Genomic DNA, 26,573 nt, shown 5'->3' with positions numbered 1-26,573 from the left:
ATATACATGTGTGCTATGTATGTATATGCACATGATGGAATGTTAAAAGTATAGATAATAGAGTATTAAGCTTTAATAATCGACACGAAACTGTTACTTTTAGTGCATTTTAAAATATTGCATCTGTACAAATTGACTGGGATACTGTCTCTTCAATCAGAATGCCTGGTGCCTCAAATTTTTCTGATAAGTGGAAAAAATATCTTTTAGAATAATCTTTCCCTAAGATTGTATCTTCAAACAACGAAAAAAACACAAACTTCAGTAGATAAGAGCCCTAGATACAGAACTCATGTTATTGCCTCATTTTTTAAAGTTAGAAAACCGAGTGTGCGTCTCAGCCGGAAACTGGAGAAGGGACGATGTCACACTGACCCAGGAGTGAGAAAGAAAAGGCACAGTGGCACACAGTATGCTGAATGTGAATTAATTCCTCTCCAGTGAGAACCTTTCCAAATGGTCCAGGCATCAGCAGTTCTGTTCATCGAGTCTTTCCATACCTGCTGCATTGCATTGTCTCTTACTGAAGCACAACCAGCCACACATTTCCCAGTCATTTCGTTTTCAGTTTTCCATGCTCCTCTCCTCTGGGCCCTTTTAGAGCAGCGCTCAGGATGCAGGAGAATGTACATTGTGTATTCATGGGAGGAGGGTTTAGTTTCTTAGGAAATAACGTGTAGGTAAAGATGTTTTTCAGTTTTCAATTAGCTATAAGCTAGTACCATACAAAGGAGAATAGGCCTTACTGAATTAAGGGTTAGAACAACACCATGAAAGAACTTCTTATCTTTAAGCTCTATTATCCTTTAATTACATGATTATTGCTTCACTGGACTACTGAGTTAAATCTCCACATTTTGTTAATTCTGTTTTATCTTAATCTAAATAATAGAATTGGAAGAAAATTTGAGAAACTATTTACTACTGAATTGAGTTTGAATTGTTGGATAATTTGGTATAATTTTGTTTCTTTGGCTGAATGTTCTTTTTTGATTCAAATATAATTTAGACAAGGTTAATGTTTGTCTAAGAGTGAAAATTTATTCCATGGTGATGTGAGATTGGGTGAGGAGTGTTTAGTATTAGGATGTTGCTATAAAATACTTGTTCTGACTAAGATTAGATGAAATATGATTCTCCGGGATTATTTAAAATTGGGTTTAATGTTTCCCATTATTCTTTACCTGTCTGCTTCATATGAAAGGGAATTAGTGAAAATAATTGGGAAACGTTGACATTTTTCTACAACAGAAAACCAGATAGGTTAAAGTTCCATTCTCTCACATTACAGAAAGAAAAACAAAAAGCAGTTCCAAATTGATTGTTTAACAGTTTTGAAAATCTGAATCATAGTTTGGGTTAAGTGTGTGGCCTCTGTCTTGAGACTGGTACATCCTATCATTGTTCCTGCCTGCAACATGACTACCCAAATGGGACCAGACTCCAGTTTGTGATAGATGGTTCTTGTAGGGATACACACAGGAGCTGAAGGAGCCTGGAATTCCACCATAGCTGCCCCCTGACTCTGGTGACAAATCCTCCTCCTGCTTAATAGTACAGCCAGGTCCCTTGGCTGCCTTTGTGCATAAAGGCTATGCTCCGTACCGCTTAGTTCATGCTCCCTGCAGCCTCCACTCTATGTGTGTGTGCACGTGCATATATGTGCATGCATAGTTGCACATGTGCTGTGTGTGAACTAAACTGACAGTCTCCTCTGTTCCCTCCAGTGAAAAGTAAAATGGCTGAGGTTTTCAACTTGTCAAAATCTTTGAAAAGATGGCTTTAGCAGACTTTATTTCCAAGGTTTTTTTTTTTTTTTAACTACCTCTTAAGAAAGACCTGGTGGGGTCTCCTAATTCACTTCATGCACACCAATTATTAATACGAATGTCTGTTTCAGCCCACTTCCTTTCATTTGTACAATTTCAGGGCTGGCCAGTCAGCCAAGCCCAGACAGGACATGACGCCATTCATGCATGGCAGCCTGAGCTTAATTCTCTCCCCTGCAGACTAGGAGCATGCTGTGGCATCAGCTCACTGAACACTTCCTTTTATTCCTTAGTAGTTACTTAGACTCATTCAGTAAGAACCTGTGGTGCCTCATCAATAGAGGTAATTTAGCCAATGGCTATGAAAATGCTAAGTTACTTTCCTGTCTCCACTGAGGATATTACAGAAGAAATGCATTCATGCTGGTCTCAGTGACGACATTATAGTTTCTGATTTAGTCTCAGTATCACTGATTGTAGTTTTTTTTTTTTCTTCAAAACCAAATTAAGGTGCCTCATTTTTCTATACCAACAATTTTTTTTTATTATTGAAAAGAGAGAACTTTAATTACTTTTCACAACTTGACCCTCTTTAATGGCTTGGGATATATAGAGGTCTGATGCAATGTATCACTGGGTACCCATCGGTGATCATCAGCTCCCTGCTGAAGTGACCAGGCTGTTTTTTGTGGTTTCTCTGTCGTAATTCTTACCTAGAACTAAATAGGAGCTTCATACAAATCATGTAAGGATGAGTTTTTTAAAATAAATATTTATAATTAAATCTTCCACAACCCAAGGACTGGACAGTATAACATCAAAGATGGGGGCTGTGGAATGTGACTGACCTTTGATTGCCGAAGCCTGTGTTGTATCCCTCTTGTTCGATGGTAGAGGTCATGGCTGGTATGGCACTGAAGTCTGTAAGTAGTTCCACCAAAGGGAATCTCTTCCCAGTTGTTTACTGTCTGTATAGCCTTGGGAAGGTGCCATGTAGACCTTGTAACTTTTTTGAGCATTCTGACTCCCATAACTTTTGTCAGCTCCAAGGGATGCTTGAATTTCTGGGGGAAATGGCTACATAACAATTGCTAGTGTCCACAAAAGCAACAGCAAAGCTCTGGAAGAGTGTTTGCTGTTCAAAGAGAATGCAGTTTACAAGGAGACACAAGTAACCAATGCTTGTAATTTAGGGCAAAATGCAGAGTCATCGAAGAATGAAGTAGGAGTCTTGGCAGTCCGGTAGAAGTGAATTTCTGTATTACACCAGGGATACAGAACAACCTGTGAAGCCTTTTGAAAATGATGCGCGTTCTTCATCCTTGATGGATGTTGTCATTAGGGAGTGCTGGAAGTCACCAGCTCAGGAGGAAGGTGATTGGGCTAAGAGCCTGGAAACAAGGGCTTTCCCTATTAGCTCTGTCTAGGACTTGGTTTGCTGAAAAAATGTGGTGTCCCTATCGGTGAAGGAGTAAAGCGTCTGAGGCATGAGCCACTCCACCATGCTGGAAGCACCTGAGGGCTCAGGTGTGAGCAGGTCCTCTCTGGCATTCATTCCATCGTATTGCAGTTCTGTGATACTCCTGACATCAAGGAGAGGAGGCCTTCCCCTGGCTGCAAGTCTATTTGGCCTTGTTATAGGGGATGTGGGAATAAGTATTAGGCAAATTCCATGATAACTCACCATGAACTAAGAGGCATTATGTTAAATAATAAGGAAATTATGAAGGAGTTGAACAGGATATAGGTTTGCTTGCTTACACTCAGTTACATATATATATATACATATATATATTAATTTAAATTAGAAACTATCTCGTTTTACATGTCAATCCCAGTTCCCTCTCCTACCCCTCCTCCCATGCCCCCCACTGATCCCTTTCTGCTCCCCAAGGAGGGTGAGACCTTCCATAATGGATCTACAAAGTCTGTCATATCATTTGGAGCAGGGCCTAGGCCCTCCTCCATGGCACAGTTACTTTTTAAAAGGGTTTCTAACGTCATTTAAGATATACAGAGCTTTTCAGTGTTTTGTTTATGCATATTTTTGTAGTGTGTAGGAAGGAACCTAGAGCCTTGCACATTCTAGCCACGTACTTCGCCACTGAGCTACCCCCTTAGCCCATGTAAGGTCCTTCTCACACTAGAGGACATTTCCTTTATCTACTGTAGTCAGCTTGTCAGACCATTCCTGCTGCCTTTCTTTAACATCTCTCAAGCTACTCACACATCTTATACCACAATCTGACCACTGTTTACACACACACACACACACACACACACACACACACACACACACTCCTGGCATAGCCTATCTTATCTTTCTCTGTGAATGCAGTAGACGCCTCCTGAATTATTCTCTCTCTCTCTCTCTCTCTCTCTCTCTCTCTCTCTCTCTCTCTCTCTCTCTCTCTCTCTCTCTCTGTGTGTGTGTGTGTGTGTACACCATTGTCTTGCAGCTCTTCCCTCACAATGTCCACCACCCTTTGAAAACTGAATGCAGACTATGCTGCTTTTCTAGGTGAAGCCTCTCAGCCTTATGTTCTGTGTCAACTGATTGAAAGTCAAGTTCTTAACATGACTTGTACTGTCTTGTTTCCTATTCCCTTCACTTCCCATCACTCACTGCAGTCCAGACAGCCAATAGGTCACTTCCCCAACCCTCACTGTGGGCATTTCCCTCGATCCTCCCTTTGCCTCTTCTCCCATCTGTCCTCCCATGGCCACCCTATTAATTGGTACCCTCCCACTCACTTGGTCCTTGGCCTGCTTTTCCTCCTGTATTACTTGCTTAGTTTTAACCAGCCATCTGCCATATTACTTACAAACATTCTCTGCAAGCCTGCCTCCCTCACAAGAGCGGTAGCAAGTACTCAATCTTATTTACCCTGTGTCTGCTGTCTCTTCAATGTGCAGAATGCCTGGCACGCTGTAGGTGCTTAACAATTACAAAGTGAACGGACAAGTAAATTTCCAACCGCATTCTTTGCACTCACAATGAACGGCCACCTCCAAGTGCTGTGAGGTTTGGGGCCTGAGCACTTTCTATTCTGTCTTTGTATTTGAGTTTGCACCTGTCTTCATTCCCGTTGGCCCCTTTGTGGTCTTGATTCTCTGGTGCTCCTTCCTTTTTTGCTTTTGTACATACTAATTTTGATCCCTAAGCTATTTCTTTTTTCCCAATTAAGAATTTGTTGTCTATTTTTAGACATTTTCAAGAACTATTACAGGATATGGTGGTCTTTTAGAGGATCATGGAGAAAAAGAAATGGGCATTGGGGAAAGATCAGAGCTAGCTTCAGAGAAACAGTAACAGCTTTATCCCTATGGGTGGTAGGATAAAGGGATGCTGGCTGGGCGTTTTTAGAGGACCTGAGTCCCTCCCTTTTCCCAGTTTATATGGTGTCTTCCTGCCATTTCTCCTCCCAGCCATCTCAGGGAGCCCACTTCTGCCTTCCTTGTCTACCCATGTCCCTTGAACTCTCCTACAGTACTATGGATCTTACCACAGGAATGAATCACTTCCCCAGGTCTATATCCCACTGTTCCCTACTCTCTTCTTTCCCTCATGCAGTCTACTCCAGTTGGAACACATACTTTCTACTCTGCCCTCTGCACACACGCTGATTCATCCCAGCCTGCTTGCTTGCGTTCTTTCTTTCTTTCTTTCTTTCTTTGGTACAAACATTTCGAATACATTATCCCAGGTAGTCATTTACAGTCACTCACGGTTGACAAATCAGGTGACACTTATTTGAGATCTCTAAAACTTACTTTTGCCTTCGTTTCCTCACCTAACAGCTCAGTCACTGATAGTTGAAATGATTGTCAACTCGAAAGGACCTAGAATCACCCAAGTGACAGATGTGTTTGCTAAGGGATGTTGTAGATCTGGTTGATTGAGATGGGAAAGCACACCCTAAAGGTGGGTAACACGGTTCTGTGTGCTGGGGTCCCAGACCGAAGGGGAAAGTGAGCAGAATGCTAACATTCACCACTCCTTCCTTCCTGACTGTAGACAAAATGTGACCAGCTATCTCTTGCCTTCCAGAATTCCCTGCAGTGAGACCTGTGCCCTCAAACTGTGATCCAAAATAGACCATTCTCTAAGTTGACTTTTAGGTATTTGTCATAGGAATGAGAAAAAAGGAAAGGAGGGCACGGTGAAACCACCCAACGGGATCACTCCATGGGTAGAAAGGAAGGTCTATGGAAGATCAAACTGCCAAGGCTCTCTATTGGTGGAGGGTGGGCAGGGGCAGAGAGAAGAGCCAAATGGCAGAAAAGCAAGAAGAGTTTACTTGACAGTCAACAGGATGGGGGTCTTTAGGCTGATACAGGCCGTTCTTTACTGGGAACAAGGTGCCTAGGGGAGTTGACCATTGAGGATGGATTAAGAGAGGTTCCTGGCAGATTAAGGGAGGTTCCTGGTAAACATAAACCTGCCTTTTGGTCAATTTGTTTTTCCACTGAGAGTTTCTTAACCTGAGGTGAAGGATTTCCTGGGGATCCATGGGTTTCTTCAGAGTGTGTTGTTCATGGACCATTGTAAAGATAGCTGATCAGAGCAACTGTAGTTTGTATACAATTTGAAGATCTGTCCAAACCCCTGGCTTCAGCTATTTGTAGAATACAGATGAGATTGAAGACGATTCAGTCACCCTTGTTCATGGCCCAGTTTTCCATAGAAACCATGTCATTGCTGGACATTGCCTAACCTCTTTGTAGATCATTCTGTTTAACTACAAAATGGTATAAATGACTCCAGTTTGCGGGGTTGGCATAACAAAGTTGCTATTTATAAAGCTCTTGGTAACTTTTAGTAGTGATGAAATGGTAGACACCAATACAGCCCCAAACATGAAGGACGTTGTGTGTACACTTAACGGCCTTGAAGATCCGTTTCTCAATTTTTCAGTAGATCCCCTGTTCAGGGTCCCGCCTTACTGGAATAATCATTATGCAACTCAAGCATCATAAATTAATCAACTATTTTGTTGTTCAGAATATGCTAGTACACATTTACTGATAAAAGTCATTCAGGATAGTAAAGAGTATTATGAAGTCTATCTCTTAGGAGGATATTCAGAAGTTGGAATTGAGAATGATCATAAATTTAAGCAGTCTGAGAAACAGTTGTAAATGCACTTTACTTACCTGGCAGTGAAGATGGCACACTTTTAAGGATGTTATTAGCAGAAAGAGGAGAGGGTTATTCAGCCTATACAATGCAATGGAGATTGGTGAAATGGTAAAAACTGCTTTTGTGTTCTTTAAAAAGTCATGTCCCCTTAAAGCTGTGGACACTATGCAGATTCTGTCTCAGGTCTGTCCCTTGTTTTTGTGTTCTACCAAGCCTTGTGTCTGTTATGCTGGTTATTTACTTACATATAAGTTACCAGTCCCGACTCTGTGCCAGAAAGGGGAAGGCTCAGATAAGTCTAAAACAACAGAGTTAAGTCACAGCCCTGGTGCTGTGGTTTACACAACAGCTAAAATTCCGGAAGGTCTGCCAGCCCTGACACTGCTTCTGTGGCCTTTTGGCCTCAGGTCACTGGTATTGATCCTGTGCCTTTCCCACCCCCTTTCTGCCACTGACTACTCCTTAAAGTGACGATGGTCCATACACAGAGGCACATTTATAGTCCTTCCTCTCTGGGTTCGGCAGGCCGTGTTTTAATAATTTTGCAGTCTTTTTTGAGGGACTGAAACACTCTGAATAGGGAGAAGTCAAGATTACTGACTTGGATTTATGTGTAAGTAAGATGTACTGGGGAGAAAGACAGCAGCTTAACTAAGGTCCCATTTAAAAATTTCCACAGTGAATTGAAACCAAGCGGTAATACACTTTTATCACCCAGAAATCAACTTTATAGAATTCTAGAAAACTACAAAGCAACTATCCACCGTTTGTCCTCAAGGAAAGGACTCTTTCTCTTCCCATCTCTTTTCATTCGCTGTTCTCCTTCTTTTTCTCCCTTTTTTTAAAAAGATAAATAGGATTACAGTAATGTCTAGATAAATTCACATTTTACACAAATTTTTCTAGAAATTACAAAATCTGTACTTAGTATACTATAAATATATCTAATTCAAAATTATAGGAAACTACATTTTCAATTTTGTATCATAAGGAAATAATTGGGAATATGGCCAACTATGTATCCTGGAATATATAAACATTTACAGGACTTAAGATCTGAATAAATTTCAATGTACAATTAGGCCAATACATTTTAATGACATAAATTAATGTGCAAAGACCATCTAATGATCCCTAGGTGGAATTTTTGATGATGAAAGTGTGTAGTAGATTTGTCTGTTTCTTATATCCCACGTAAAAACATTTGCCCATAAAAGACCAAAATAACATTGTGTGTTAGAAAATAATGTTTTAATTATTATGGCGGTGACTTGTCAAACTGTTTAGGTGTGACTAGAATTTTAAATAAAGTTGCTAATTAGCTATGAAAGACAAATATTATGTGAGAAATTTATTTAAATGTATGGTCTTTATAAAACCATCTACATAAATTTTTTTCGTTCTTTTTGGAAATGGTTTCCTTCATCCTACACTTTCAAGTGATGGTTCATCATCCAAGGCAGCTGGGGCAGGGACTGAAGCAGAGGCCATGGAGGAGCTCTGCTTTACAGAGCTTGCTAAGCCTGCCTTCTTACATAGCCCAGGACCATTGCCAGGGATAGTGCCACCCACCGTGGACTGGGCCTCCCGTGTCAATCAGCAAGGGACAAAATGCCCCACAGACATGCTCAGAATTATTCCTCCTTGCTTCCTTCCTCAGACTTTGAGAAATGCTAGAAGGGTGAGGGTAACAATTTTCCTCTGGTTTGACCCTCCCTTCCCAGTGGAGATCAAGAAGCTCCACCTGAAAATGTAAACAGTATAACAGCAGCAGCCCTTTAAATTCCTATTTGAAAATATCACCGTGGGCCAGTCTGAACAGTTCATGTTCAGCAGCCACTTTGAAAGCACCTAAAGGTCGGCCCTGAGTCATGGAGAATGAAATGTTATCAGACTCCGTTCACGGGAGGTGGCTAAGACTCTTCCTTGTTCACACACCTGGCGCCTGGCACATGCTCTAGGCTGGCAAATCTGGACAGCTACAGGCTCCCTGCCAGGATCCCACTGGCCCTTAAGAACAGCCCCACACACTGCAGTGTCTCTGCAACTTTAGCTAAACTTCCCCTGTAGATGCTGCATCTTCACCTGAAAAGGAAACTAAGCCTTCTGCCCAAGTGTGGGCATTGGGGGCTCAAGAGGTGAGCCATACTAACATCCCCTTAAGCTTTTGTGGCTGGAAGGATTTTCTTTCACATTGACCAAAGATACTTGAGTCTGTGACCCTAATCAATATCTAAAACAACACCATCTTTTAAATTGACTTCTGTATCCCTCTCTGTCCATGTGTTAAATGGAGGGGAAAAAAGACACCTTTTTGTCCCATTTGAAACAGACTACTAAAAATAAAAGTATCATGTAGTGAAACTAATTACCTCAGAAATCCCGAATCCAAATGACTTTGTCGATTTGCAAAGCCTTAGCACTTTCTGCCAACCATAATTGTGATAACAAAGAATGGCTGATATTGCGCTTTAATTGCCTCAAGTAACAATGCATACCCCAGTGATGGGTTGGCTCATTTGTCATGTTCATTGTGGTTCACTTGTCTCCCAAGATGCTCAGCTTCCTTGGAACCCTCTTCCATCAAGCATCAGCTACTGGCTGATTGCTTCCCACCACACGGTTCTGATTAGCTTTTTAGAGTCTGCTCCCCCTGCAGGCTCCCTTTCTTCCCTCCTGCTGGGGCAGGGGCAGGAGCAGGGGCAGGAGCATTGCCCTTCCTGCTGCCAGACAGTAAATCAGCCTGCTCAGCACCTAGGCAATCTCTGCTTCTGCACACAGGGTCCTGACTTCAGGAGTTCTGTGATTTAACTGTTTCGCTTGGCATGGCTCTTGGTTTTTCTTGATTCAAAACTTGATTTGTGGAAACATTTTGATGATTTGCATGGGCATAAAGAGTCTTTTCAGTAATTTCATTTTAGAAAAATCAACTTGTTGGGTTTTGTGACTGCTAGCCATAATTTCTAAGTACACACTTGGAGTGTATTTTAGAGACCAGAATAAAAAATTTGGCTTTTACAGTTAGAAATCTCCAGCATGATGGATCAGAAAACTATCTACCATGAGTAAAAATGACCTCTGTCTCTCAACAAACTCACCAAAGCCATAAAAACAGTAATTCTAAGGAGTTTCTTTGGTGGGTCATCTCTGGGAAAGCACTTGTCACTGACATGTCTGAGGAGGATGTACATTATAGCTGTCCAGAAACAGTCAGGATTGTGAGAGTCTTCTCAATCAAAAAGAATTAACCTAGTCGATGGCAGGGACTTTGCACACATTTATGAAACTGGATTTCCAGAGGGAAGGGGTGGAGAAATGGCTCATCAGATAAGAGCAATTGTTGCTGTTCTCAACCCAGTTAGGTTCTCAACCCAGGAAGTGTTTCACAACAACCATCTCGGGAAAGTTCCAGGATATCTGACTGCCTCTTGTCTCCTTAGACACAATGTAGCCCCATGGTACCCATCCATACTTTCAGGCAAACATCTGTTTGCATAAAGTAAACATAAATAATCTCAAAATTATTGTAGAGGCAAAGGCAGAAGGCTGGCGGACATGCTTGGGCTTTGCGATTAGTTTGGTGGCTAATTCTGACCTTTTGGACTATACATTTTTGCGATGTCCAGCTTTCTTCTCTGAGTTTTAGTTTTAGTTGTCTGTCAAGTCAAGGAACTCAAGGAAAAGGTTTGTAGGGCTAAGAGGAGGGAGAAAGCGGGGCGGTAAAGGGCGGTAAGGAGGTGAGAGTGGCGGTAGGTGTGGTATCCCTCGTGTACGTGTATGAAACTGTCAGAGCACCAATTTATTTCATTGCTAACACATTTATTGGCCAGGCGGTGATGGCACACGCCTTTAATCCCAGCACTCAGGAGGCAGAGACAGGCCAATCTCCGTGAGTTCGAGGCCAGCCTAGCCTACAGAGCTATTTAAGAAAGAAAAGAAAAACTTATTTAACAAAGGTTAAAATGGATCAGTTCCAATAGATTTACATGTAGCTATTTTCTTTCTTTCTTTTTTTTTTTTTTTTTTTTTGGCTGCTTAGTCAATAAGTTTAAGTTTATTATCTTTATGGAAAATCTTCATAGAAAATTGTTTTAGCTCTTAGCAGCCCGTTCCTGAGCTCTGAGGAAGCTTGCCTTCTTTTGAGCAACCCGATCTTTCTTCTGGGCCAAAGACATTTGGGACGGTTCCACCTCTTTTTCTTCACCTTGCTCTTGGGCTTCTTCTCATAGACGGGATTCTCTCGGATAGCAGCATGAGCTTTCTTATACATCTCCTCCATCATGTCTGGAGTAACGTTGTTCTTGATGTACTGGGAGAACTGTTTCTTGTGAGCATCTTCATCTCCCTCCATTAGGTAACATATGTAGTCTGTGACATTCTGTCCCATGATGTGTTTCCGATATATTTCTGCATTGAACTCTTTACTTTCAGGATCATAACCAGGGAATCATTTGGTACTGTGAGGGATAGACAAGCCTCCATCCACAGCTCCCTCCAGGGCCCCAAAGACTTTATTGCCAGTTGTGGTTCGGGCAAGACCTGCGTCCAAATAGCAAGTGAAGGCACCAGGCTGACCATCAATGCTCTCCACATTGTACTCATCTCCAGTCACCTCCACTTGGCCTTCATAGATCTTGTCCGTACCAAACCTATTGAGAAGCCTGCAGGCCAGTACAATAGGCTGCAGCATAATTTGTCAGGCCAACTTTCACACCATATTTTGGCAGCTCGTGTGCATATGCTGCACAGACTATCATGTCCCCTTCTATACGGGCATTGCAATCTGGCAGACGATATCTCTGTTAGTTACACGAACTATCATTCTGTATTTGGGTGTGTTGTACTTATTTTTATCCTGCATCACCAATCGTTTCCGAGCATAGTAGTCAGTTTTACCCTCTCGCCGCCTTCTAAATCTCACTTGGTACCTCTTAAAGTAGGCCTTGTTCTCGACAACTTTCACGAACCCCATCCTGCGGAACAGACACCCGCAACCGCGGCTCCACACAGACCTGCGGGCCCGGCGGCGCTAGGGGGGAAAAACACATGTAGCTATTTTCATATCACAGAAAATTATTTGAAGATAAACACTTATATATTTAAATCAAGGTGTGTTCTATAGGAAACAGACTATTTCTCCATGCTACTTTAAATGTTTTTTTAAAAATATTATCTTTATTTGTTCTTTGAGAATTTTGTAGGATTAGCTTTGACCCTATTGATAATACCCCCAGCTCCTTCCAGATCCACTCCTGCTTCTCTACCCATCCAGTTCCTTGTTCTCTCTCTTGCCCATATATTCTTGGATGTGTGTCCTTCTACCCAGAATGTGTGGTCAGCTTACCAGTGGCAGCACTCTTAAAGAAAACTGACAGTTACCCGGAAGCTACCAATTGCCAGTCAGTCCTTGGATAGCCCTGAGATTTCATGTCATCCTGCTCTCCCTATGCTTGGATTTTCTATGGCTTGACCTTGGACTGTGTTGTGCATGCTGCCATAACTACAGTGAGTTCATATGAAGAGTTGCCTTGTTTTAAACCTATGTTCTGCTTCTAAAATTAAAGTAAAAATAATCGTGATATTGTAAGAAACAGATATAAAAGGAAAAGGATAAGTGATTACAAAAAGGAAAGCAAACAACAACAGCAATAGCAAAACCCACCAAAGTATAAAACCAACATATTGGAGCAGTATCTTCCTACAATCCTGCCAGGGTGGTTGGTTGAAACTAGAGACTCGCCTTTATGATCCTGCTCAAACTGGTGCTGCACCTGGAGCGACCTGAAGTCGCCCGTTCAACACCACAGCTTCCCTTCTTTGCAGACCAGGAGTTCCCCGGAGCATCCTTAGCTGTGCGGCATCTCTCACTCCAGATACTGCACATCTGCATGGTCTAAGGCGAGGGGCGTTTCCCAAGTGTGCTGTGGGAGCGGAAGCAGGTAGAGCACTGAGTATCATTGCTGCATTGTGCTACAGCTTCCTGGCTCTGCTCAGTACTGAACACCCTGCAGGAGGGAGAAGATTGCAGTGGGTGTCTACAGCCTGAGTCTTAGGCTGGCACAGTTATTTAGCCCATTGCCATCACCAAAGGCATCACCAAGCCCAGAATCCAGCTTCCTGAGCCTCAGTATGTGTGTGTCTAGCACCCGCTCCCCCACCCCCAACCTGTTACTGCCTCTTGCCACCCACTTCTCCCTAGAGGCTCTGGCAGGTTCACTCCAGAATCCTTGACTTCTCGGGCTCCCAGGGAAGCTGTCTGTAATAGTCTCCTCTCAAGACAGCACTAGACCACACCTTCTCCGACATAGACTAACACACACCTGAAACCACTGTCTGTCGATCCTTCCACTATACTCACGCTCTTACCTTGGTTCCAGATGGCCCTGGTGTTTCTCTCTTCTCAGCCAGCTGCTCTGCCCCAACTCTGTGTTCTGAAGTTCTTGCTCTCTTTGGGACAGGGTTCATTCCCTTTTTGCACTATAGGGAGGCAGCGTCTGCTCTGCCATCTTGCCCCAGAAGTCAAGTTAGTTATTTTAGAAGACTCTGTAACTTGATGGCAATCTTTCTTTTAGTCTCATTTTACTAAAAACTCAGTTGGAGATTTTATGGGTGCAATATGTCATCAGTGCTTTTATTTGCAGTTGATTTTATCTGGAAGTATTTACACTCACACTGCTTGGAGGTTTTCATCAACTTAAGCAAGGAGGTGACATTCAAAATGAATTAAATTGGCCAAAGGTCACATAATCTATTGACTGTTGGAGGAATGGGGGTGCATTTTAATCTTCCAAGGATTCTTACGGACCTTATTTTAAAATGTCCTTAGGTTTGATTATACAAAGTAAAAGGAAGATGTTTATTGAAGAAAAAATCCAAGCACTGGGACAATAAGGAAGCCGAGGACTCCTTTTTGTAATTGTAGTTCTGTCATGTTAGAATATGTAAGTCAGTAATCACATGCTGGAAGACTTGTGCTCTCCATTGACCATCACACATGCTGTGATATGGGTGTATTCTATGCAACACGGCTTTCCCCAGTCAAATGCCAGAGTACACCGAATCACTCACGTATGCAATCACTATAAACCCAATCCTTCCAATTCACGGGGTCAAAATATTAAGATCCAATATGAAATCATTGATATTATTAGCTTTAGACATATTTTAAAGATGCCTCTTAAATTTTAATATATTGAAAATATTCATTGTAAACATCAGTTTTATAATTGTTTTTCTTCTTTGCAATTTCAGGGTCAGCCTGGCCCCCAGGTAAGTGATCTCTTTTCTGGCCAACTAACTCCAGTTTAGTTTTCCTCATGGGGAAATTGTTCTTCAATTATTTTCAAAGCTATGAACTGATAATCGTGTGGCTACCTAGTACGCCAGCTATTGCCCAGGAGTGACATTTGGGGCCTCTTTGGGGCTGAGTGAGCCACTTTACCTGTTGGGCCAGATGGCAAATTAACAATATGCCCTCTCACTGAGTAAAACTCTTACCTGACCCAAACCAGTGCCCCAGGACTTCAAAGGCAGAGTGACTCGGTCCCTATAGGCGTGGGCTGGCGAGCGTTAGGCATTGACTATTGGAGTACTAATGCAGCCATGAATCCAGTCTCATTATGTACACTGTGATCCCGCTAGCTGCTTCTGATTTGGTGTAGATGGATGCTGACTCTGTTCTCGACTTTCAACACAAACCAACAGCTGCAGACATGATTTATAAGTAAGCGCAAATGCAGCCGACAGACAGTATTTCAAACTCCGCGTCATATGGAAGAAAGTGAACCATTTTTAAGAGGTGGAGGAATGTGTATAAAGATACAATTACAGAGATGAATCAAGTTCTCACAAATAGTGTAGCGAATTTAAACTCAAAAGGTTCTGTAGGATGCTAATGGCCACTGAGATGAGGAGAGGCAGCTTACTGATGCTTTGCCTTAAACACTGCATTCCATGTAACAATGCAATTACTTGTGTTCCCCTTGATCTTTTTTCACCATGATGGGCTGAATGCCACGTCTGCCCTAGTTTGTTAACCGATAGGCCATTCTGTGATAGCTTTGTAGTCAGTGTCACAAATTATTTATTACATGTTAACCTTCATTGTATAAGTATGACCATTATTTATAGGTGTTCTGAGCTCCGTATGTAAGGTTGTGTAGTAATACAAACAGAAAACCACATTTATTACAGTACGGCACTCCTTTTCACACTAAGTAGTAAGAAAAAATGAGACCTTTAATTTACAGTGACACTGAAAACCCCCTTATTGTTTGTAGCTTTCCCTCTTGTAGCCCAAGTTAGTTCAAGGTAACAGAATAAATTCATAGAAGAGAGTTTTGGCTTCTTACACTTTGAACTTGCTATTCTATCTTGGGAAGGATATGAAGTAAACAGTGGTTTACTGCTTTTCATACTTTGTTTCAGAACAATAGTTCTGAAAAGGGCATGAATGCCTGGGTTTGTCTGTGCACTCCTGCACCCACGGGCGCCCGCGCGCGCGCGCGCACACACACACACACACACACACACACACACACACACATGCTGGTGTTCATGGTAAATTACTTACCTGGATGATGCAACAGTGTGACTGGAGTAGAAATCAAGACTGCTTCTAAATCTGGAAGCCCCATATCATTCAATTCTTTCCAGAAAGGAGGGTAACATAGCATACTGAAATGAGCTTTGATTTAGGGAGAAAATAATAATTTAACTCTTAATAGGACCTGTGACTTAGTCCAGGCCACCTTTCCTGGCATCAAAAAGCAGTTCTTAAGATAATTTGTGGATATAAATATTTGAAAAGTGACCTAGGATACATCATGAGGGCATTGTGTAAGACACTGGGGTAGTAGGAGAGCAGGAAATAGATGTCTGTGAGCAGATGACTTCTATGGGTGAAAGACGCTGTTTCCTGCTGAATATTTTATAGAGGGACAATGTAGAGATTCCTCAGAACCCTCACACAGAGGAACAGGAAGCTGGCGTGATTAGCTTGTATTTCTTCACTCTTGAGTCATCTCTGGGTGCTGATGCCAATGCCTCTGATCTGCTTCAGAAGGTCTTGTGTATGGACTGGGTAGGACCCCTATTCTAGCACTAGGGCTGTGAAATTGTGGTGAATGAGACAGGTGCAGTCTCTGTTTTGTGATTATTCTGTGCTTTATTTTTCACTTAAAAATTATACATACCTATTGCATTAGAATGTGATAATATATTAATATAAACATTAACATGTTTTATTGATAATGTTGACTACATGTAAGGTATAAAACTTGAGTTCATATGCATATACCTTGTTTAACTATTACAAATAAATTACCTGCCTCTCCCTAAATTGTGTAATATTAGAGCCTCAGAACTTGTCATTTGATCACTGATTGATTGTCTTTCTTCAGCATGTCTCTATTTCAGCTGAACCTGTTTTATGTTTCTGTTAAGTCCAGCTTTTAAAAATTCTAAAACCAAGTGGAAATCATCATATACCATTCACCTTTCTCTGTCTGGTTCATTTCACTAGTATAGTGTCCTACAAATTAATCCATGTTATTACAATGGGAAAATAGCTTCCTTTTTCAGATAGATAATACTCTGTCATATATCTACTTACCATAGTCTTCCATTCATCCATTAAGATACTCAGGCCGATTCCATGTTTCCTGTTTCAAGTGGATTCCACACATGTGTGATCATAAGATATTTCTGTCTGGGCGTGGCTTATTTCATTGAACACTGAGTCCTCTGGGTTCATTCATATTGTTGGAAATGGTGGGGCTTCATTTCTGTGGCTGAGTAAATAATCCATTGTGTGCATAACCCATTTATTTTCCATCCATTCACTGATGGACATTGACTGGTCCCAGGTCTTGGTTGCTATATAAACTTGAAAGTGTAGAGATCTCAACATGCAAGACTATATGGTAATTCTATTTTTAGATTTTGAAGGACTGAGATACTGTTTTATGTAATAAATGTCCTGCTTTGCATCCCTAACAACAATGGAATAATTCACTTTTCTCCAGATCTTCACTGAAAGTTCTCTCTTGCCTTTTTGATTGTATCTATCCTAACAAGTGGAGGACATAAGATCTTATTATTATTATAATTTCATTTGCATTTGCCTGATTAATGATACCAAACACTTCTTCATCAACCCATTTCCCATTTGTATATCTTCCTTGGGAAACCTGTCAGTAAGGTGTGAAGGTTCTTAAATGCCCAGCACTCCTGAGGATGATCTTGTCCCCGCCTGTGAGTGCCTCTCTACATCTGAGTAACCCACACTCAATCTGTAGCTCAGGCATGTGGTATTTAGAGAGACTTGATATGCCCTCCCCTGCAGATGTTCTAAGTATGGCCCTAGCATGATGGACCTTAGTTTGAATAGTAGGTTTCTGTGCAGGTCTTGGTTCCTCTGTTCTTGTTAATCATTTGCTGACTCCTACCCCCACTCCCTGTCTATGTAGTTCTTCTTGTCCCAGCCCCCCCCCCATTTCTACCTCCTGCCTGATGTCAGAGTATAAACAGGAGCATGGACCTGTACTGTGATGACTTTGCTGATGTCTGGTGGGTGACTAAATCTCTTTCGCTCACAACATCCCTGGCAGGATTCCAGCTTCCTCCTGCGTCTGTCCCAGCATCCCACTGCCATTCTTCATATTGATGTTCTAGGCAGGCAGGTCCACAGGGTGAATGTCTGTCTTTTCTCTGACAAATGGGAGCATTCGGGGTTACATTGAGAGGAATCAATGGGTATCTATGACCTGTGTTAACAAGATTAAAATTTTCCACCATGGTTTTGATAGTGTCCATTTCCTGATGCCGAACATTTGAGTCTTGATGTGTTCTCTGTCTAGAGTATGACAGAATCTCCTGATCTTGGCCTTTGTCTCACCTGTCACTGATTTTTTTTAATTAAAGTTCTTTATGGACTTTATGCTTTGTCCAAACCAAATTGAACCATTTAGATGTTCTCTTCTAAGTGTTTTTGATTTTTCCTTTCCTTGGGACTGCTTTCTCTTAGACAACATGTCTACACATCCAAGCACAATCACCCATCACATTGTAATACTGTTTCTTCAACAAGATGCTCTTCCTCTCCTTTAGTAAAGGAATTTTCTTCCCTTCCAAGATTCCCACAGGTGGTTATCTATGCAGCTTGTTATATTACATCATGCTTAAAGGAGAGTGTGTTGGACTTGAATCAGACAGGTTCAAAACCAATCTAGGCTGTGTCACTTTTAGCCTCCACCTCTGGGATGAATTACTCCTTCACTCTGGGTAGCACTATCCATATATGTAAAGCAATGTCCTTTCTTAAAACTTGTTGTAAAAGTTAAAGTATTGTGCGTGAAATGTGATGCCTGTACATGGTAAGCACTCAGGAAAAATGAACTCTGTTATTCTCTTTGGGTCATTGTAGTTATTTCCAAGCATCTTTCCCCTTAAAATTTTTTTTTATCTTATGCATATGGGTGTTTTACCTGCTTGTTTTTTTGTGTACCATTTGCATTCCTAGTGCCCACAGAGGCCAGTAGAGGGTGTCTGATTCCCTGGAACTAGATTTACAGATGATGGGCATCTGTCACATGGATCTTGGGAATTGAACTCTGGTCTTCAGGAAGAGCAGCCGGTGCTCTTAACTGCCTGCCACACCATCTCTCTAGTCCTCTTTTCTGGCCCTTAACAGATTTTCCAATCTTTAATGCAGGATCTGTGCTTTCTTTCGTCTTTACTCTCCTCTACATCTGACTGACGTTGTTGTACATATAGAGATTTATTTGTAGGGTTCAAAACTTTGTGTTTGATGTTCCCAATCAAAACTATTATAGAAAGTAATACATTGCCAAAGATTAGTATCGATTCACGAAAATGCAATAAACACAAAAAAAGCATACAAATTGCTTTAAGAATATTCTCAGGACTCTATCTTTTCCTCTTTACAAAACACATCAAATTTTTATGTAGCCCCCGTGTCCCTGTATGTCTTTAGAAATGAGGAGATAACCCTTCCACCCTAAGGCCATTTTCCTACGTGTCATTTTTTGGAGCCTCAGAGCCCTCCTCATAACTCTTCTTTGGAGTTGCATGTGAACATAAAGCAGCTATAATTCCCTAAGGAATTTTGAGTACTAAAGTGGTGTGCATGTTGTAATTCTGTATTACCCAGTGAGAAAAAAATGTAAGAGCAAACCACAAGCAAATGCCATCACACAACTGTGCGTGGAGGCGAGCAGCTCCCATTTGTGTTTGTAGATACACTTGGAGAGAAGTTTAAAATGTCACTATTCCCTCTCTTCCGAGTCCCCGTTTGCTCCCCCTCCCCATCCTTTGTTCTTATATTACCATTGTCATTTCACAAGGTTTTACTAACATTTACTAAACTCAAGCTGAATATGCCTTGTGAAGAATTGTGAAGTAAAATATTGTACTGTGGGGGCAGTATTTAACTCTCTATTCATATGTTTTAAATTATGTATGAAGCTCCTTCTAACCTAACACTTTAGCAATTCCCATATTTCATATTTGTGTTTCAATCCAGCTTTTTCCAGATTCACATAGTCTGATTTGGGGGCAAAAGGAGAGCACATATATTCTCTTAGAAATCTGAAAAATGTGTGAATGCCTTTATGCACATGGGTGTGCAGGGTCCCCAGATTCTGCTCACTGCTGTGTAAAACCAGCAATGTATTATCACCTGGATAAATCAATATCCTTGTTGTTACTATATAACAGAAGGAATAATAATACAAGTCTAGATGCTTTAGTGTTTGGAGAATTTAATTAAGTCATTGGTATTGTGGCATGGAGGACTTCACTGTATTCCAGATGGGTTCTATTATTAAGACTATACATGGTATAACTATTTCTTTATTTTACTGTAATCCATATGTCTTTTTTCGCATGCTTATTTACATATTTAAATAGTGTAGAAGATCGAACTATTTCCAACAAAATTAGTTGAAGAATTCTATTGCCAACTTTACGATGTATTTCCTACAAAATATATTACCTGTCATTTCATCTGAATTCATGTGTATAACCTATAGTGCTTCATGACTAATTAAGCAGATTATGCATTGCTTTACACTAGTAGAGTTTGTTACCATTCTCCAGGCCTCTTTTTTTTTATATCCCAGTCTCTTCATACAGTGTTGGTAGAAAATACATAATACAGTTTTTCTCTAGTACCAAGGACTAAGCCCAAAGCATTGAACATGCTAATCAATGCCCTGTCACTGGCCTCTACTCCAAGTCGCAGAGTAATCTCTGCTTAATAGATACATATGTATAATTCATATTAAATGATAATTTTTATGCACCTGATAAACCTTCTGAAGTCGGCTTTTAAAGCAGCATATGAAACTCATTGTATAGAGCTGGGGGGAATGGGTGCTGGTGACAGACACCTGAGTTGACATTCTTTTCCACCACTTATGAGAGGTGTGACTTTAAGTCACCTCTCTAACCTCATGCCTCAGCTTTTCGGTATAAAGGGAGAATGATTTGAATCAACACATAACTTAATGAAGCACTCAAAAGTAGTCTACGGCACACACACAGGTGTTAGGATTAAAGGCCTTCATAAATTCCTTCTCCCCTAAGAACTCACAAAAGTACAGCCATAAAGACTTGATGTCCTTGTACTGCTACACATTGTCTTTGCAGGTGGCACTTCACCTCCTGGACAAACAGAAGAAGATAATAGACTCAATATGTGCAGATACTGTGGAAAAGCTAAAGTTAAAAATTTTGCGAAAATTCATTTGTTATTGTTGGGTATGGTTATTGTATAGAGGCCTTTCTAAAAACCAACTGCTATGTGTACAGTTGTGAGTGTTGAAAAGATTCTTCAGTGGCACGGCATGCTTTAAACTGTTTCGGATTTTTAAAAAGTCTCCCTTTGGTTAACGTAGTGGATATAGATCTCTTCTCCATCACTAAGCTTTGCCTTTATCCTTTAGGTGTTTCCCACCCCTCCTCCCAAGGGACCAGTATATCTGATAATAAATTTGTATCTTAAAGCAGAACAAATCTATTTTAGTAACTCATGCCCAACAAATTTTCTTTTTAGAAAAAGATGATTGGGACGGTAACTCTGTGATTAAGAGTGCTCATTTCACACTCATGAGGACCTTGCTTCCAATCCTCAGCATCTACATTAAACACTGGGCACTGTTGGGCCTGTTACCCAGTGCCATTGGGGATCAGAACCACAAGGATCACTGGAATCACCAGCTAAAAGCTTTGATAGTCTGCCTCAAGGAAAGAAACAGGAAGGAATAGAGCAAATACACAATGTTCTTCTCTGGTCTCCACATGTGCACACTGCATATGGATACATTTTACTACACGTACAAGCACACAAAAAAGTTTAACAAAATGTTAATTGACTATCAAATAAATGCGATGTGCCCTCCATGAACATAGTAAATACATATCACTAATTATTGCTTTCTTTTGATGAGTCATGATCCACCTTACACAAAACCTCTTATCTTAGCAACCTAGACTGTTGTGTAGTTTGGAAAATGTGTAGTAAAACTTTGAATTTCAGAGAGATTTTACTCTGAAAGTAAACCCAGTACCAGTATTTGCATGAGTGTAACTTGCACAGTGCATCTGCAGCTCAGCCAAGGATAGACAGATTCAGCCACCTAGTTCATGGTGCATTTGCAGAGCCGTGAGGCAGCATGTGGATGCATCCCTCCAGAAGAAATCCTTTTAATACACTCCCTACCCCCACCCCTCCAAGGTCAGCAGGATCCTGAATAAATAAAGAACATGTGGTTTCTCAGAAGAGAACTGACCAGGTTTTAGTGATGGACCAAGTGATCTGAGACCAGGGCAATGCACATAGAAGGAGATGTAGATAGGCAGAACTTAGGGACAGACTGGGCGAGTAAGAGGTGACATTGGGATTGAACTGGGGTCCCTAAAGAAGAGAAATCTGTGGAGAAGGAAGAATTAGTTATAGATTCCAACAAGAAGTAGATAGAAGGAAAAATATCTAGAAACCTCCATGAGGCAGAAGACCCAGATGCATGCTGGCCAAGTAAGCTAAGCAAAGTTGTCCCCTGCATGGAACATTGCCATTGGTTCTCACAGAGGCAGTCGGTGAGTAGCATCTGCAGGTGTGTGTAGGGAGATGGCAGCATTGACATGGTTCCAGGGCTGACTTGATAGTAAAAGTATAGACAGAATGAAAATGCAGACTCACAAGGAAAGGAGGCCAAAGACCTAAATCACCTGCCTGTGTTTCCCTCAGGGGAGACATGAGGGAAAAGAACAAAACAAAACTCTTACTCAACAGGGTTGATTTTGCTCCTCAGGATTTGTGCAAGGTTGTTTCGCTGCCTTTACTATTAGTCTTGATTCTTCTGAACTATTGTGAATCAGCAGATGAGAAACTGGAGGGGCCCTGCAAGGCATGATTTCTGTATTGTGAGCACACATTCAAAGTCATGAATTCATGTTGAAAACTCATGTGGACCATCACAAACAGCCATGGGAAGTAGATTGGACACAGAGGTTAGGGAGCTACTTGGTTACGACTAGGCTGTTTGTGAAATGCTTATTTAGGCTCTCATAAGGTTGAACTTCTGTTTTATGAAACCTGTTAACGAGTCCTTTGGATATTTTTCATGCACCAAGTCCATAGGCGGTAAATTTGTTTACCCATTTTACAGAAAGCAAAGTTCTGCCATGTTAGCTAACACAGCAAAGGTCATGTGCTGGCATACAAAGATCTCCAAAGTCACTGTGAGTTAGGCTTCCTTATGCTTCTTCTGCAATCAAGGGTCCTGTTGGCTCACTGAGACACAAGCCTTAGTCCCAGTAGAGGGACCCATGCTTCAGGGCTTAGAAATTAAAGAAAATTTCCAGGAGACAGTTGGATAAACTCAGAAAAACAGAAACTCTGAGATAAAATGTCATTGAGTAAGGGTGTAGGTATGTGTGAGAATGCATATGTACGTGTGTGTATGTGTCTACACGCATGCACATGAGTGTGTGTGTGTGTGTGTGTGTGTGTGTGTGTGTGTGTGGTGGAATTTTACTACAGGGGAAATAATTTCTTTCACAAACTCAAGATTATACATTGAACTTTTCCCAAACAGCTTCATAGCTCAGGCACCAGGCTGTCACTTTTAACGAAGGTGTGCTGTAGCAATTCCTACCAAAATAATGGGTGATTCCACAGAGATAGTGACATAAGCCAAGATTTGGAGGAGTTCTAGACTGACAGGGAAGGCAGATTATAGGGAGAGCTAACAGCAGCTTATCTGTTAGACACGTCTTAGATTTCCAGGCAGGAGTTCACATTTCTTCTGGTAGGAATCTGTCGGGTCCTTAAAAGGGAATTTTTGGCTGAGGATCATGCACAAACCTGTAACTCCAGCAGTTGGGAAGTTGAAGTAGGAGGGTCACAAGTTTCAGGGAAGAATAGGCTTAGACAAACAAAAATAACTAAATTATATAATTGTGTGCAGAAATTTTCAGGTAGCCTCAGAAGCACAGGAAATGTCCTTGGTAATCGCCCAGTTGTAGAAATATCAACGGCTGATTGTGTCTAATGAATCTCCTCCTTTGATGTGCTGTCATGGTTATGCAGCAGGGCTTAGAGAGCCTCCACCTGGTAAATACATGCCGCTTTTACTAGCATACTTTAAAATGAAGCCTATGCTCTGTCCTCTCATCCACACACACTGACATGTGAGTATGTGATGGGGCATTTGAAATCATAGTCATCATCTCGATGACATTTCTAATAAAATCACATTTCCCAAGTTGTTATTGTAGATGGAGTTTCTGTTCTGCCTGGTCCTATATTAATTATAAATGTATATTAATTATATTAACTATATTAATTATAAACTGTCTGGCCGATGGCTCGGGCTTCTTACTGGCTAGCTCCCTCTTAATTATTAACTGATTTTTATTAATCTATATATCTCCACATGGTCTTGGGCTTACTGGTGATTCCTGGATCTCCTGCTGCCTTGGCAGCAACATGGTGTCTCTCTTGAGACTCACTTTCTGTTCCTCTTCCCAGAATCCTCCTGGTCTGGTGGCCCCACCGGTACTTCTTACCTGGCTTCATCCTTCCTGTCCATTGGCTGAAACAGCTTTACTCATCAGCCAATAAGAGAAACATATACTCACAGCATACAGGAGGACCTCTCTCATCGTGTTATAAAATTGTTTGCATTTGGGACTCAGTGGTTGTTGTCTTTCGGTGTTTAGTGTCTTATTCTCCAGGAGTTTCCCTGTCCTTCTCCTTGCCCTATGGCATCACTTACTCTTGAATGTTTGTTCTATATATACAGAACATCCCACATTTTGAGTTGGTCCAATTACTGCTTGAGATGTTATTTAACAGTTTATCCTACCTTCTGTAGCAGAGTTGGTTCAATTTTTAGAAAAGCCTATTCTGAAGGGTGGTATGTTCCCTAGTTCACCCTAGAAAGCACACGACGTTTGGTGGGTTGGTGGTCTGGAGCAGTTGGCCTGATGTTCAGGAGACTTTTCCCTGGTGGCTTTTGCAATTTTTAAGGGTTGTTTCTTAGTGCTTCCACTGTGGGTTGGGAAAAAAAGGGCCCTGAAATTTGGGGGGCTGAGGATAATATAAGTAGAAGAATGTATTTGTCTCACTTTGTTGCCCAAAATGACCTGAAATTCCTTGGCTCAACTACTCCTTCTGACTCATCCCCACAGTTGGTGAGATTATTGATGTGAACTGGTATACTCAGGTAGAAAATTTAATTTGACCATAATATGTAGTGCAAAGTAACCAAGGTCGTGGTAAGCTTGTGTAATAGACTATTCTGGTTTTCTAGGAACAGGAGACTAGCAACTAACACAGGAAGATGGGACAGACTCAAGACAAGCTGTACAAGTGAAATCTGTGGGACTTAGCCTTGGGTTAAATTTACTGAGCCAGGTAGAAACACAGAGTTTTAGGTGTGTAGTTGAGTGCTCTACTTAACAAAAACAGAAAAGTCAGGACTCACAGTGGTCTCATAGCAGCAGACACTGAGAAATTCAGTTTGAGAAAGTAGAATCTGAGCCGATGATGGTCTGTTTTGGCTCAGACATCTGGTGAGCAGTTGAAGATGCAAGATTGCAGCTTGGAAAAAAAGGCTGAGGACGGGAAGCAAGTATAGGCTGGAGCCTTGAGAGTATATCTGATAGCCAGTGAAGGGAGCATTGTGAGGAGGAAAGGTTTAAGGACAAATTTTGGTGATGTGAACACTGATGGGTTTTGTCAACCCTTCCTCCCCAGGGCTTGGCTTTATTTAGATTAGTTTAGCCCAGGATACCTTCCTCCCATGGCTCAGTGGCTTCCCTTCCATGGCTCAGCTTTCTTCTCTTAATGGAAAGGAATGCCATCCCCCCCCCCCCCAAGGAACAACATGTACTTTAACTCATGCTCCTTTATTTTTCCTGGAGCCCGACTGTAAAAACATGACTTCTTTGCTACCTTTCCTTTTTCCTTAAATCTACTTTCCTGTCTTTGTGTGACTAATCTCTTCATTGGGGAAGCTAATGGCAACAGTAAAGAAGGCAGAACATGAACAGGAGCCAATAGTGGGCAAAGGCAATGTGTCTTCCCCCTGGCTTCCAAAAAGGGAAAATATGTGCTCTTGACGGTGGTGCAGGAGAACCTAGGGGGATGGGGTGGTTGCGTAGGTAGAAGTGACAGGTAATGAAGAGGATGATTAGGACTGGGCTGAGGAGGAGGTATTTATATTGGTAGGTGTGATATTTCACATGCATTCTCTGGAGAAAAGGGTGATGAGAAGGAAGAATCTAAATATGAATCTTCAGGAGTTGACAATCACATGAAAAGCTCTGTGGTCATGTTGGCCATCAGCCAATGGGAGGGAGATCCTACTTACATTGGAAGTCAATCAAGAATCATGGCCAAGGCCTGAGAGTCAGGCTCCAGCCCCACAGGACAGTTGTTCATTTTTAATTATTTTAAATCTTTAATTGGGGGGGTTGTTTTTCATTCTTCTATCTACTTGACCCTCACCCTTGCTTTGTGCTCAGTTGCATTTAATAAAATCTATATTGTTTCATATGATATGACAAATGAAGCAAACGGAAAAAAAAGTCAAAAGACATACAAACAAGGCTTACATCACTTGAACAAAAATGATGTTTGGACAGAATACTAGAAAACATGCTGAAATAGGTGGTTATAAATTAAACCCAAGGCTTAAGGAAAATGTGCTATACAAAATCCAGATTTAACCACACACACACACGCACACGCACACGCACGCATGCAACCACGCACAGAGACAGTGTCAGAGAGAGAGAGAGAATATGAAAGTAGAGAGGGAGGCAGTAGATCAACAGAACAATGAGTGAGCAAGTGAGTAAGGTACAATTGATATGCGTGTACGTTCGTGAAATACTGTATTACGAACCACATTATTTTGTATATAACTGAAAACAAAAATAGTTGACTGTAGCAGAACCCATTTGAAGTTGGATTCTGAATTCACTTGAGTCCTACTGAACTTCTATGTGAGAATCATAGGAGAGCTTATTCTAGGTGTAAATGGGGGGGGGGCTCCTGTGACAGTTGGAGCAAGCTTATACTTTACACAAAATCAGTATTTGGAATTACAAATTTCTGGCCATGGGGT

At 41.4% G+C, this 26,573-nt stretch overlaps 1 protein-coding gene and 1 pseudogene across 1 annotated transcript in view; one reads left to right on the top strand and one right to left on the bottom strand.

Annotated features, from left to right (window-relative positions):
- The window catches only part of Col25a1 (collagen type XXV alpha 1 chain), a 370,915-nt gene that overhangs the window by 195,472 nt on the left and 148,870 nt on the right, over positions 1–26,573 (top strand). Inside the window, exon 5 of the mRNA XM_051185506.1 lies at positions 14,164–14,181. Within this exon, the coding sequence (XP_051041463.1) occupies positions 14,164–14,181 (18 nt within the window). The remainder of the gene's footprint in view (positions 1–14,163; positions 14,182–26,573) is intronic.
- Positions 10,993–11,949, bottom strand: LOC127223032 (60S ribosomal protein L5-like; annotated as a pseudogene).

This window comes from Phodopus roborovskii, unplaced genomic scaffold (assembly GCF_943737965.1).
Source record: "Phodopus roborovskii unplaced genomic scaffold, PHOROB, whole genome shotgun sequence".
NCBI classification, from domain to species: domain Eukaryota; kingdom Metazoa; phylum Chordata; class Mammalia; order Rodentia; family Cricetidae; genus Phodopus; species Phodopus roborovskii.
Note: the sequence above shows the minus strand (reverse complement) of the source record. Positions and strands in the feature narration are given on the sequence as shown.